General features: G+C 37.9%; 1 protein-coding gene across 8 annotated transcripts in view; it reads left to right on the forward strand.

Annotated features, from left to right (window-relative positions):
- The first annotated feature begins 2,188 nt into the window (after positions 1-2,188).
- Positions 2,189-14,268, forward strand: part of ntng1a (netrin g1a) — a 193,549-nt gene continuing 181,469 nt past the window's right edge. For 3 of the 8 annotated variants that reach the window (XM_055182955.2, XM_055182953.2, XM_055182954.2), the window contains exons 1-2: positions 3,905-4,778; positions 12,496-13,118. In XM_055182955.2, the coding sequence (XP_055038930.2) occupies positions 12,873-13,118 (246 nt within the window). In that variant the 5' untranslated portion in view covers positions 3,905-4,778; positions 12,496-12,872. Of the gene's footprint in view, positions 2,486-3,902; positions 4,779-12,495; positions 13,119-14,268 lie in introns of those variants that run through there. The other 5 variants (XM_055182956.2, XM_055182957.2, XM_055182952.2 and 2 more) reach the window with 4 other exon arrangements.

Below are 14,268 nucleotides of genomic sequence, written 5' to 3' on the forward strand. Positions count from 1 at the left end.
AAAAGACTTTTTCACATATTTGTGACTTAAGGAAACTTTTCAGGCATTTTTACAAAGATATTAATGGTTAAATGTCACATTTAGCACTAAAGTTCAAGATCAAAGAGGTGTAGTCGAATTGTATGAATAATAAATAACTACAAAACTATACTCTAAAAAAATGCTGGGTAATTTTCAACCCAGTGTTGGGTCAAAAGGGGACAAACCCAGCTGTTAGGTTAAATTAACACAGAAAATGTTTACATTTGACCCAACAATTGGATAAAACAACCCAGCATTACAATGGGTTGGATTCGTCCTTTTTTGACTCAACACTGGGTTGTAAAATCCCAGCATTTTTGTAATATGCTGGGTTGTAACGGGAGTGTTGTAACCATTGACTTCCATAGTAGAAAAAAAAACAAATTATGGAAGTATTGTGATAAATGATGAAGAAGATATTTTGATAAATGGTTTGGTGGTACCCATTGAATTCCATCGTATTTGTTTTTCTTATATGGAAGTCAATGAATACAATCAGCTGTGTGCTTACCATCATTTATCAAAATATCTATTTTTTTTTGTTCATCAGAAAAAAATCTCAGGTTTAGAGCAAGATGAAAATTAGAAAATGACAGAATTTTCATTTTAGGGTGAACTATCCTTTTTATATGATTTTTCAGAGGTCGGCTTTATTGTAAACATCATACAGAATCGAAAACTGTTTACATTAAAAAGAAATGGCTTCTTTTATTTTTAAAACAATCTGACTTTTTTACCATCTAGAGATTTATCTTTAGTTTTTTATAGTTCATGATAAATCATATGCTGCATGTCAATGGAAATTCCATATTAGGGTTAAACAAACTGTACCATTGCCTCACTTAACAGTGTATTCTCTTTAAATTTCTTGCTGTGACTGATATGCGCTGAACAAAACGGAAGAAACTCAATATTGTCCTCAGATCTGAGAGACAATAATAAGACACAAAGAGAGGCAGTCATCAATTCTCAGATAACTGATGGGTATGACAGTACTGAAGGAAATAAGGCTGCTGCTCCTACTGGCCGGTGGAGTCACGTGAGTCGCCCGTCTATGTCAATTGCACCGGCAGCAAGCTATTGAACTTTCTGATAGATTTTAGATGCATAGCTGTGCAGAATATGAAATAGTAAGCACAGATACAGCGGATATCATTTCTCTCTTAAGCAAGGAAATCAATTGATTTTTTATGTACTGTATGTTCTGGAGACACATAACAGCTGGTGATATGCAATATCAATTTACTGCGTTATTCAGAACATTGTTTTGTAGAATATGTTTTCTATTGTGCAGATAAGGGGTAAAACACGTTAGTTGTTGACTGACAGAATGACAGTGCATTGAATTCCTTTTTTTGCACCCTGGAGGCTGTTTATTGGAAATCTTACATGAATGACTACAGTCAATAGGCCAAGCCGTTTGCTTTAATGTCTTCAGATGTTTCTATGAATGCACATAAAAACAGCATTTAGATTTTCAGATCAACCATAAACCTTCCTGTCTGAACCGATGACCGGTCACTTTTAGGTTAAATGGACCATGACAGAAATGCTTGCTTTATTCTCCCTCACTAATTTAGATGGTGGCAGGTGTGGATCAAAGCCAAACCTTAAAACTGAAATAATGCCCATTCCCAGCCAATGAGTCATTTTAGTATTTTGTAGTGTTCTTTCTATCACTTGGTTTATTTTTGCATTGAAAAGTCAAATAACAATCATGAAAATGCCTCAGATTGTTGTACACAATTTTATTGACATTAAAATGGTTTCAAATCCCCAAAGATTTGTATTCAGGCAGTGCTTTTTTGATGTATCTTGATCTCAATTTTATTAATGTCTCCACAATATCTCTCTTTTGTAGTTTCTTTTGTGATCTACCATTTTGTGTTCAAATTGACACAATCTGATAAAAAATCTGATTAATTTGTCTTATAAGAGGACAAATTATGTTTTAGTTTCCCATGTAACAATTACATATTTAAGTATTGAGTAATTAGCAATATCTTATTAGTGTATTTTTTTTAAAGCAACAACTTTTACGCAGTGGAAACTATTGTAATAAATTACACTGACATGTAATACATTACCCATACTTTCTAATTAAGTCGCGCACGAGTCCCCGCCACATGTTGATTATAATCCCACCTTTCAAAACCATCTCACCACATCCACCCAAAAGAAACGGACTAAGGATTCAGCAAAACGTAACACTAAAGCCGGGAAAGTGTTTGCCAGTCGTCGCATTTGTTTGCTGAGTTGTTTGACTGGCTGAAGTGCCATTTGTGTCTTCGATTAGAGCACCATTCCCTCGGAGCGGAGGACAGGAGCGGTCGCCTCTGAGTTCAGCTCCGCACCTGCGCGTCTCCAACATGTCCCGATTCAAACCCGTCAAATATCGCCGTGCGACGTGAGATCTCGTCGCGCTGCTCGGATTGACGCTGTGGAGTGAAGCTTTTGTATGAAGGTGAGATCAATAGGGACTTTTTATTCTCAGTGCATGTGTGGGTAATGGGTGCGTCTCCCCAAACTTTTGATGTGTGTTGGGTATTTGGTGGGGACGCGGGCGCAATGTGAATTAATTATGACTTATTGAGGCATTATTTGAAGTAATTTACGCTAATATAATACGAGTCATGTGGTCTACGGACTTGCTGGTTTTCTGAATGGATGGTTATATTGTCGTTTGCCTGCAGTGCGTAAAATCTACAATGCCCCTTTGCGCGCTTCTAACTCTTAATGGGCATTTACGAAAACCTAGCTATTTTATTGGAGCTGACCGGTGCGAAACTCTTTTTGGCATTTTTTTTAGATTTTACCCATAAGCTTAAAGGAGGACCCCAACTAAGATGGCACTGTCAATGTATTTTACTGGTTAGTTCATAAATGTTTTCAGACAGCAGTGATAAGGCGTAATTTATTTCAGCACCTGTTTTTTATATAATGTAGCCTCCAGTGCTCAGTATATTGTGTTGCAGCATCAGCTTTTAGATTTTAACCACAATAAATTATTTAATTTTAAGAAAAATAATGTTGAAGTTTTGATTACTTATAGCTTATTGTGCATACTATTAACACATATAAGCACAATTGCAAAAAGAAAACTGATTTTGACTTTTTACACCAGTTCTTAAAATGAAACAGAGTCACAGACTGGTCTCAGTGCATGCAACTTCACCCCCTTCATTCAGTACAGTCATAGCCCCAATACATCAAATATGTTTTACTTATATTAACACTTTTGAACTTACCCTGCTGTGTTGTTTTCTTTAAACTACCCCAGTTTCATGGACAAAATCCACCTCATTTTCTTTCTCTGCATGCGTTCAGCAAATTAATCAGTCAGTCATTTATGCCATTTATTTTCAAATGTGATAATTTTTAAAGGATTTTTATCTATATTTTAATTTCTTTGCAAGGATTAAAATGTGTTCCCTGCAATTTGATCTTTACACATGTTCACACTTCTGCATTAGTGTGTGCGCAGACTTTTATGGCATTGTTTTGAAAAGTAGTAGCCCACACTTTATATGTGAACTAATTTAATTGTATTAATAATACATTTAACCACCTATGTGAAATTACAGCTTTTAATTTTTTTAGCAGGAAATAGCAGCTGAAATTTCGAGCAGTGCACTTTTAGGGGCATAATAATCTTTGAATGTAAATTTCAGTAAAGTTGTTTATGCCTTAATGTTTACATTTGTACTTTTGTGCCCATACTCCATAAATTAATTTTCTTTAAGTTTTTCTTTCACATTATCTGTGTATTAAATAAAAATAAATGCTACCTTTAGGACCCTGCGGATGGCATACCTTCGTATTTTATCGAGAAGAGATTCCTTTATCTGGCCGTAAAAATCTTTCTCGCACCATTGTAAAACTATAACAACAGGGGCTGTATTTTCTGTCCCGTTTGTTACTCTGTCCCGTCTGAGTTTGCACTACTAAAGACACGGAGAGAGAGGGGATGAGCAGAAAACAGTGAGGGTTGTGTGGATGTGTAAAAGCAGTGTGCGTGGAGTGTCCAAGTGCGTAATCTTCCCCAGCCATCATTTCCCGCCTGACGCTCGCAACATAAGCGCGTGAGGGAATGCGCGTGAGTAATAATCGTGGACGTTTCGCTGCTCTCGCGGAATAATATTGGTGTCGTTCGACTGACTGAAACGTCGAGGAAACAGTGAAATATTACTCAAAAACTGTTTGCTTTCCTTATCTCCGCCATCAAGCGGAGAGTCTCGTGGTTATTTTGGATATAGGGCGGTTGAAAATAAAATATTAGGAGCAACGGACACTTGGCTATTCAAAGTTTATTGAGGACGCTTTTTTTGGTGCTGAGGCGATTGTCATGTCACTCGCAAAAGAAAAGACGACGGAGGAGAAATTTTGGGATTTGTGAGTTTGGGACACACAAAGAGATTGAATTCGTGCACCTTTGTGCTCCCTGAAAACGCTCTTTGGATAATAATCTGTGGTTTTTGCCCTTCAAAGTTTTCCTCAGAAAATACCGCTTCGGTGACGTCTCGCGCTTAAGGGATGTGGCACGCGACTTGAGTAAAGATTGATAGACGGGCTTCCAGTCGCTGTGTTTAGTCAGCCCGTTTAGTTCGGGTGGAGGTGGGGGGATTTCGTTTTTTCCCAACTCATCACATTAAGATTAACACGGGCGTCTTTAAGAGGACGCTGTATGGTCATTCATGAACTTGTTGAACACCCAGCCCTCTGCGGGACCCTTCACATCGCGAGTAAATCTCAATAACGTGAGTATTCCGCTTCCTTTCAACGTTTCAGTGCGTTTGTGTGAATATTTAAACTGTTGCGACCACAAGTTACTCAATAATTTACTCATGGGAGCTGGCAATGTGGTTTCGGAGCATTTAACTTTCCTGAAGCCTGATTCAGATTTGTTCACAAAAATGTCTAGTTTGTTGTCTACTGCTAAAACCCTTCTGCATAAATTTGATGGCTCCCTATATTAACTAAATACAAGATGTATGTTCACCTCATGTATGTGAAGCGGGAAAGACTTCAGCACCTTGGACAGTGAAAGGCGGTCAGGCGGTGTAGCGCTATTTCTATGAAAGAATGTGAATGCGCCCCCTTGTGGCATCATTACGTTTTATTGTTGTGTGTGCGAGTTGCCTTCACGCACTGTTAACTCTTACCTGACATGTCCTAATTTGTTTTAATCCGTCAAAGTAGGCCACTTTGCGGAATGCGATTGAATCAACCATTGCGATTATTAAATTACTAACGTTTTCCTTATTCCATTATTTATAGATAGATAGATAGATAGATAGATAGATAGATAGATAGATAGATAGATAGATAGATAGATAGATAGATAGATAGATATTTAAATTTGTCTTGTGCATTGTACAAATTTAAAGACACTTACAGGCAAAGGGTTTGTGGCAGATGTTGCAGATGTGGGCTGTAGTTCAGTGCAATATGATCTCAAGATTTCACGATTATGATTTTAAACTTTGTTCTTCAATGGGATATTTTAAGCAGTCTGACACATTGGCACAAAAACTGTGTGCCAGAGCAGCCTTTTAGGAAAAGTACATTTAATAATGCATAACAAGTTCAGATGTCACTGCAAAGTTGTGCTTGGCAGTGGAGGGTGATGTCTTGAGTGTTGGAGAATTGTTGGGAGAAGGTCTGTGACAGTTTTTTTAGGGGTTTGGATGTGTGGAGATTGTGAAACGAACCCCTGAAGCTAAGCTGCATAAATGGCACAAATGGCATTTCTAGAGTTAAGAGTCGTCCTGTCAGGAAGCCTGTACCTTTGCACATGAACAGAAAGTGACAGAACATTCTGGCAAGACAGGAAGGAAAGAGGAAGAGAGAGAATAAAGAGTAAGGGAGGCAGAAGTCATGCTTCTCTTAGCAGCTGCGCTCAGGGAGGTTCTTTACTTCTGAGGCCAGGGACCTGTCTGCTGACAACAATCAGATTGCATTATGGGATAGAAGGTCTGGCGGGTTCAGTGGCACTCACGGAGTGTAGACAAACCTGCGCTTTGATTTTGCAATTTACTGACAGGCCAAAACGCGGCCGTGATCATGCTTTCTACTTGCAATTGCCACATACATAAAGATAAAGGAAAGATCTCACACACCTGAATATTAGGAGAGTTGACACACCAGAGTGGATAAGCCTGGATTAGAGCAGAGATCATCAGACTCGGTGGGTGTATGTGTTGGGCTGTCATGTTTAGGGAAAACGTGTTCACTCCCTGCTGCACTGAATGTTTATTTATGAGACCTGTCATATTGGCAGACTGTTTATGTTAGAATCACTGATCCTGTGCGGGCGGGTGCAGAAATCCCAAGATGCTGCAAGAGCACAGATCTCATCGAGTACCACACCTCCCTCTATATCACAGGCTGAGACACAAATGACAATGACAGACAGAGAAATGTGGCAGTGGAATGGAGAGTTTGGGATAGAGAGAGATTCACATTATGCAGTGTGGTATAAATAAAAAAATAATGTAGACATGTATCTGCTCTGGCAAGTCTAGTGTCTTAAGTGAACAGTCCAGTACAGTATGTGTTTTAGATATGCAGGCATGCTTCAATGGCCCAGCGATGAGATCTAAGTAGACACCACTATGAGGAAATCTGAGCACATGCTTGTTTCGTCAAGGTTATATGATACCTGTTATTTATTGAAATAATAAAATAATTGATTGGTTAAACCGTTTTACCTTAACATTAAATTATATTTTATTGATAGATACAGTCAAGCCCACATGCTTAAACATATTCTGGAAACTATAGTTAGTTTTTTATTTCTATAGGGAGAATAGGGATATTTCCAATTAAAGAGCAACTATCGTCCGATTCACCATTTTACATTTCCTTTGGTGTGTAAGTGTGTATTAACAATGACGCGAGTTATCATTTCCAACGTAAATCTCTTTTCTTGGACTACAACAAATGCACGGATTGTTGGCAACAGTTTACGTCCTGGGCCTGTTGACGTGGACAAGACCGACATTATCATAATTCCTGCCACTTTAACTCAATCAGAGGTATTCAGGCCAATCACAATGTACAGCTGGCCAATCAGGTACAGCGCTTTTTAGATCGATGAGCTTTGTACAAAATCAGTGTGTTTAAGGAAGACAGGGATATCAGGAGCTACAAAAATGTACGGTATGTGGAAAATAATTAATAAACCATAAACCAGGTGAACACATTGTATTATACCAAATACACAAAATAACTATGTTTTTTAGTAATTAAATAGATTTCACAAACTGTGAATTCTTTAAATTATTTTAAAAAGAAAACCAAAAGTTAAAGGGCCCATTTTAGTAACAACAACAACAAAAAAATAATTACTTTGCATTTATTGAATAATAGTTAAAAAAGAAAAATATCAGAAATACCAGATTTTTTTAACAGAAATAAATAAAAAAAAATTTGTTATCTGTTACCGGTCTGGTGAAATACCAGTCTGTTATCCTCTGGAGTTATATATTTTTTTTAAAGATTATTCATTTTAGATGTTACATTTCTGAGTATTACTGATTTTTTTCAGTTTAGTTTAAAATCACTTTCTAATTTGAAGCCTTGTGAAAAGCATTTGAGTGCACAGTGTACCCAGTATCTGTGCAAGTAACAAATAAACGACACATGATTAGATTTCTGACTTAAAACTTGACAAACCTTCCGCATTCAACTTACTTACCATTTTTTTTAACTTTCAATTATCGTAAATAAAGTCTCATTGCACTGTCGGTAAAAATGGTCAAAATATGTACCTCAGATGTCACTTGGGTGGTAGGTTACCGTTTCAAAATGTATAGCTTTGCACCTAAAGAGTTCATATTAGTACCTCAGAGGTACATATTAGTGTCTCACCAAAAGAGACCAAAGAGAGAGAGCTTATTAGTACCTCAAAGATACATATTAGTATCTCAAAGGTACATATTGGTACCAAATGTATCCATACCTGTACAAAATGGTACAAAGTAGGACATTTTTAAAGGATACCGCCCTGGTAGGTACACATATTTTCCATTTTTTATTATATTATTGCTGAATTGTATGCACTTAAAGCAGTGGGTTTCTTGTTCAATTAGCTTCTTTAACTATCTAATCCAAAGTGCAACAATAACGTTTCGGTTCATAAAACTAGTTAAAGAAATGTATGGGTAACTACAGTAACCAGAATTGGATGTCCCATTGTACTAAATTACACCCCTAGTACACAAGACATTATAAATGTATTTATGGCATCTATTGACAACTGCCCTGTTGCAGTGGGATTGTTTGTGAATCTTCTCATCAGGGTCTCATGTTAAATATGATAGCTGATAGAAGGTGACCTCTCTCGAATCGTTTTTTTTATTATTATTATAATACTGTACATTCCACAATCTATTCCAGTCACTCCTGAATCAGAACAGAATGATTAGGTGGACATGTATGTGGATCATGGAAAGTGATAACAAGCGAGCATGTGTGATTTTTAATGTGCCCTAGACACATATCCTCCCTGTATCTCTAATGGCGCATTAAACCATCCTTTATATTTCCTCTTTCTCACTCCGTGTGTGTCCTTTATTCTTTGGTTGCTCTTTTACTGGACCTCCTGTTGAAGCCTTGTAGTTCAATATTGTGTGCTTTACTCCACAGATGTCAGAAGTTACCCAGTTGGTTTCATTTTATTGCCACTAGTTTTACTCGCCCTCCACATAACAACCATTAAGAGATTTGCCCGTCTTACTACCGATCACTCCTTGGTGCCTTAAATGCCCCGTCTTTCTATCTCCCATGTCTTTTCTCTGTCCTTATTAGATCTGGAAGATGTAATCAGGCTCACCATCCATAGCCCCAGATAATGGTCATTTTGATGGATGTGATGAGTTTTAATAGGATGTAGTCATACTTTAAGATTCATTAAAAACTGACCTTTTTCTATACTTCTGCCAGTATTCATTTAGATGAATCCATAGGTTAAATGTTAAAAGCCAAATGGTGGAAAATTAAGATGAATGAAGAATTATGATTTGTTATTTCATTAAACATTTCCCCCTTAATGCATATTTGAAGCCAGGGTTTACTGATCTGCATTGCATGCGTTATGATTGACAGTTTTTTGACTGAGTAAGGTTGTGTCAAAGATTGAAATTAAAATAAAATCTAACTCAAATCAAACATGCTTCTTATTTCATAGTTAGATTTTGAGACATTATCTTGGATATCACAGCTTTTATAAGTTTAAATTAGTGATGCACCGATGTATCGGACGCCTATATTTATCGGCCGTTTTTTGATGAATTTGAAACCATCGGCAGATCGTCAATAGCATGAGAAAGGCCAATACCGATTGTTTATTAATTAACTGCATAAAGAAATCCATTATATGTAAAAAATAAGTTAATGTTGTTAATATAATATATGCTGAATAGCAAAAAACCACTTTTAATGTTTTCATTTTGTCTTAATTTTGTTTTATCTTAATTTTTGACTATCTTATTATGTTGGTCAGTTGAATGTTTATTAGATCCAATCCATGTTCAGTAAAATTTATTTGATGCAGAAATAAACTAGCTAATAGACCAACTGTATAGTATTGTATACAAGTGTTTAATATCGGTATCGGCCAGAAGTTGTCTGTTTAAATCGGTATCGGTCCAAAAAATCCTATCGGTGCATCCCTAGTTTAAATACAGCTTTGTTATCCCACAATATTTGGACAAGTTCAGCCTTCGAAATATCTGTATTCGTTTGGAGCCAAACACCCTATTATTTAGTCTTTAAACAGGCAGTTTTGATAAACATATCACAATCAGACTGTGATTTCATGCTTTGCATTTTTTCTAATTGGGAATTATGCTCTATTACACGCGACCTCGCTTTACTCCCCGTTTGCTGATTTCACAATGACAGCAATTGTGCAAATTATCCTTAACCCACTAGATTATTCTCAGCTCATGCACGGAGCTCTCATCTGAGGCTGGTCTGCTGTAAAGCTGTGCTGTGATCTCACTAGCCGCCCCGCCTCTGTTGGGCCACACAAGGTTAATTGATCACTGTGGGGCTGGTGACGGAGCAAGTGTGGGGTCAGCAGCTGTATTGACTGGACAGACTGATTAACAAGCACTAAAATGCTCCTGGCCCCCGCTTTCAGAACGTTTGGTAAGGCGCCGTCAATTATCCCCCTGCTAGCCTCCATCAGGGGGAACTGGCAACCTTTGCTCTCTCTTCATTTTGTAGCTGTGCGTGCAGAAACCGTGATTTTGCCAAACGCGGATAGACGACTCTAACTGTTTTGTATTGATTGCTCTTAGGAGACAGCCAACGGATCACAAATTCATTGAGTGTGACACACATGGTTTCAAATATGTGTCAGATAAGGGGTAAGAGCTAAATGAAAGAACATCCTAAAAGAAATTAAATCTTTAGATGTTGTGACAATGAATGTATTAGATATACGACAAGAAATAAGAATATTATATGTAATGATGTCAAAACATAACATTGTGCATGTAAAAACATAAGTGTAATCTATTAGAATCAGTTCAATAAACAAACAAAAAAGACTGAGCCAATAAGATTAATAATATGAGTAACACTTGTTTTTCTAATGTCTGACATACAGATCTTAAAGGTACACTCCACTTTTTAAAAAAAAAAGCATTTTCCAGCTCCCCTGGAGTTGAACATTTGATTTTTGCCGTTTTGGAATCCATTCAGCTGATCTCTGGGTCTGGCTAGCGCTTTTGGCATGGCTTGGCACGGTCCGTTGAATCTGATTAGACCGTTGACATCGCACTCAAAAAATAACCAAAGCATTTCGATATTTTTTCCTATTTTAAACTTGACTCTTCTGTAGTTACAACATGTACTAAGACAGAAAATTAAAAGTTGTGATTTTCTTAGCGATATGGTTAGGAACTAAACTCTCATTCTGGCGTAATAATCAAGGACTTTGCTGCTGTAACATGGCTGCAGGAGGCGCAATGATATTACGCAGCACCCAAAAATAGGCCCCTTAGTAACTTTCAATGGCAGGGGACTGTTTTCGGGCAGTGCGTGGTGTCACTGCGCCTGCTGCGGCCATGTTACGGCAGCAAAGTCCTTGATTATTACGCCAGAATGAGAGTCAAGTTTTAAATAGAAAAAATGTTGAAAGTCTTTGGTTCTTTTTTTGCGCAATGCTAATGGTCTAATCAGATTCAATGGATTATGCTAAGCTAAGCTAAAAGTGGTCAGCTGAATGGATTCCAAAACAATAAAAATCAAATGTTTAACTCTAGGGGAGCTGGAAAATTAGTATATTTTCAAAAAAAGTGGAGTGTCCCTTTAAATCACAGATCTATTCCATAGATAGCAGATACAGTTTGTTTAATTTCCTTTATTTCCTATTTTATTTTAGTGTTTTGTATTATTCTGATCTAACACATAAAAGCAGTTTTCTACAAATTGCTTTAGTTATTGCTTTGTGTTTTCAGATTTACTTTGCACAAATCCCTAAGAGAATAAATCACAGCCCCATTCTGATTAAAAGAGCACACCGATGAGATGTGTATGTAGGACAATAAGATCAAGAGAATAAATATAAAATAATGATGAAGGGCCTTAAGTGCACTTGTCATGCAGAAATCCATTCATAATGTAACTTTCAAACCATCTTTACTAAAAGCTAAAGACCGCACTATTGAAAGTCAGTGAAATGTATCACTCACCTGCTGATGTATAAAAAAAAAATTTCTGAGGGCATTGATTTCACTTCATAAGGATGTTTTTTTTTTGCATCCATGTCATGAATTAATGTAAAACGTAAAGTCAGGCCATAAACCATCAAATTCCTGTGGTGTTTGTGGTTTCTATGTGCAGTGCTCGCTGTGAAATGTTTGAATGGTGAGCTTTTCATAATGACACGGGAAAGCATTTCATGTCGTGCAAGAGAGGTGTTGCACATTATGTTTAATCTCCTACACAAACAGTTTACCTGCCTCTCTCAGGGGCTCCAGAGTGACTTTAGCATGCTGCCGAGCAGCAGATAACATGTTTCTATAGTAACTTTTGTGAGGGTAACCTCGTGAGTTTGCCCCCTATTCACAATTTCATCAATTTTCTCACAAAAGGCAACCAAGAAATCATCAGTTTTGCCTTTATGGTCTGAATTCTAACCTTTTTACATGCTGTAACTTCATTTAGGGTTATATGTGAGCGTCGGTGTGTATATTTAAAATGAAAAAATATTATGGTGTATGGTGTGGCGGAAGAGAATAAAGCCGCAGGGGATAACGGGTAATGTCAGTGAATGCATGAAAGGTCTCAAGATTAGATTTTCTTTGATGGACTTTTAGATATCTGATATTTCTCTGTGAAGCACACCAGACACCTGACTGGCACCACCACAGAGGAATTGGAGTGCTATTTCCCCCTTGCTGTCAAACTCTATCCCCTAGCTGATATTCACCATCACCTCTTTGATTTTTTTCTATGAAGAGTGTGGATGCCAGACTGCAACGGAGGATGATTGACAGAAGGCAAAGCTGAGACAGCCGTCGGTCAACATCTCCAGTTTAACCAATTCGCTGTCTCCGCTTCTCATTGCTGCATTCCTGCTCCTATCCAACGGACACAACAAAGACCAGAGTTGGGAATAGGAGCATTTCGGCTTGCTCTCAGCCCGCCGACCTTAAAGTCAGGAACCTGGTATGCTGACACACCCCCTCTGGCCTACGCAACAAAAATTGGATTATTTCGTAAAACAGGCCAGTTTCTTTCGCTATCGCTGGTGTCTTTGAGAAGAAGGGAGTGCACGGATACTTTACATCACAGTAAATAGCCTTTTAGGGGCGGCCAGAGTAAAGTAAGCAGCAATGTATTTCCCGCTGCTGTTGACACTGCAGGCATCATGGCTGGCCGTGTGTCAGGCCACACAACACTATCCCACAACCTGGGGACACTACGACTTGTGCAAATCACATGGGTACACAGACGATGGCCCGACCTGGTATTACATGGCCTGTCAGCCCGAAGCAGCGGACATGACCAAGTACCTAAAAGTAACCCTCGATCCTCCCAACATCACCTGCGGAGATCCACCAGAGACCTACTGCGCCCTGGTGAGTCAATGAGTTATATTAGTGACATAACCTTTCTTATACTATTGTTGTGGCTTCACTTAATTTATTTTTCTTCCTAATCTGTCTATACACTCACATTAACTATTAGTGAAATTATTTACATTACATTACATAATGCACAATTTTAATAGTTTGGAGCATGTGGGATCTTGATTATTTTGCAGCCACGGCACCGAGCGTTCCCAAGCATTTGATAAAATTCATATCATTCATTTTAATTTCCACACTTACCCGTCTTCCAGTAGTGCTGTATTAACTGCTAATAAGGAATATTAAAGCTGAAATCTCAGTCAAATATGTGTCAGTGTGTAAGACTGTTTGATTTCGTGAGCTTCTTAATTATCTTCAGCTTGGATGGAAGCCTTCATGTTTGTGAAGCGCAGTCTGTCATTCGCATTGAAAATAGAAATGAATAAGGCGTACGAGTTAGGAGAAGGAGAGAGGGACTGATGAAAGGAACCTTTTATAAGCAAACCTAAGTGTTTAATTACAAAAAGGTCATTTTTACTATCACGCACTGCTCTTTTGAAACACACAGCTGGGCTGTGGTTTGAGAAATTACTTTTATGGATATCAATGTCGGTGTGCTAATCAAAGCCTGCATCCTAATCATTGAGCTTTTTCAGTCTATTGTACTTCAGGGAGATGTTGTTTACAGTATTTAAGGAGTAAAAATAACAAATGGGGGGACAGGCCAATGAGGCTGCTGAGTGACAGAGGACCTAATATCTGTGGTGCAAGCAGTGAAAAGTGAATTATTCAGTATGTTTTGTCGCTAATGTGTTTTATTCATAGGATACATTATTCAGAACCATATCTTGGAGGCACTTTTGAAAATGCTGACTCTCTCTGATAGATTCCCAAGGTTAGAGCAAGGGCTGTTATCCATTTTGGAGGGTCACTGTCACAATACAGTTCGGCTTTCTGGTTTCCCAAGGGTCTAGAGGAAAGGCTGCGCAAAATTTCATAGTAGAGCCAACCTGTGTGTTATTATTGCAATAACAGGTGACTAACAAACAGCAATGGTGTGTTTATTGCGGTACTAACTTGTCTATATTATTGGCTTTGAAATCAACCCATTCTTACTCCCCAGGCGTCAAAATCTGAAGCATGTTCAAATGCCTTCAGC

This window comes from Misgurnus anguillicaudatus, chromosome 25 (genome assembly GCF_027580225.2).
Source record: "Misgurnus anguillicaudatus chromosome 25, ASM2758022v2, whole genome shotgun sequence".
Lineage (NCBI taxonomy): Eukaryota > Metazoa > Chordata > Actinopteri > Cypriniformes > Cobitidae > Misgurnus > Misgurnus anguillicaudatus.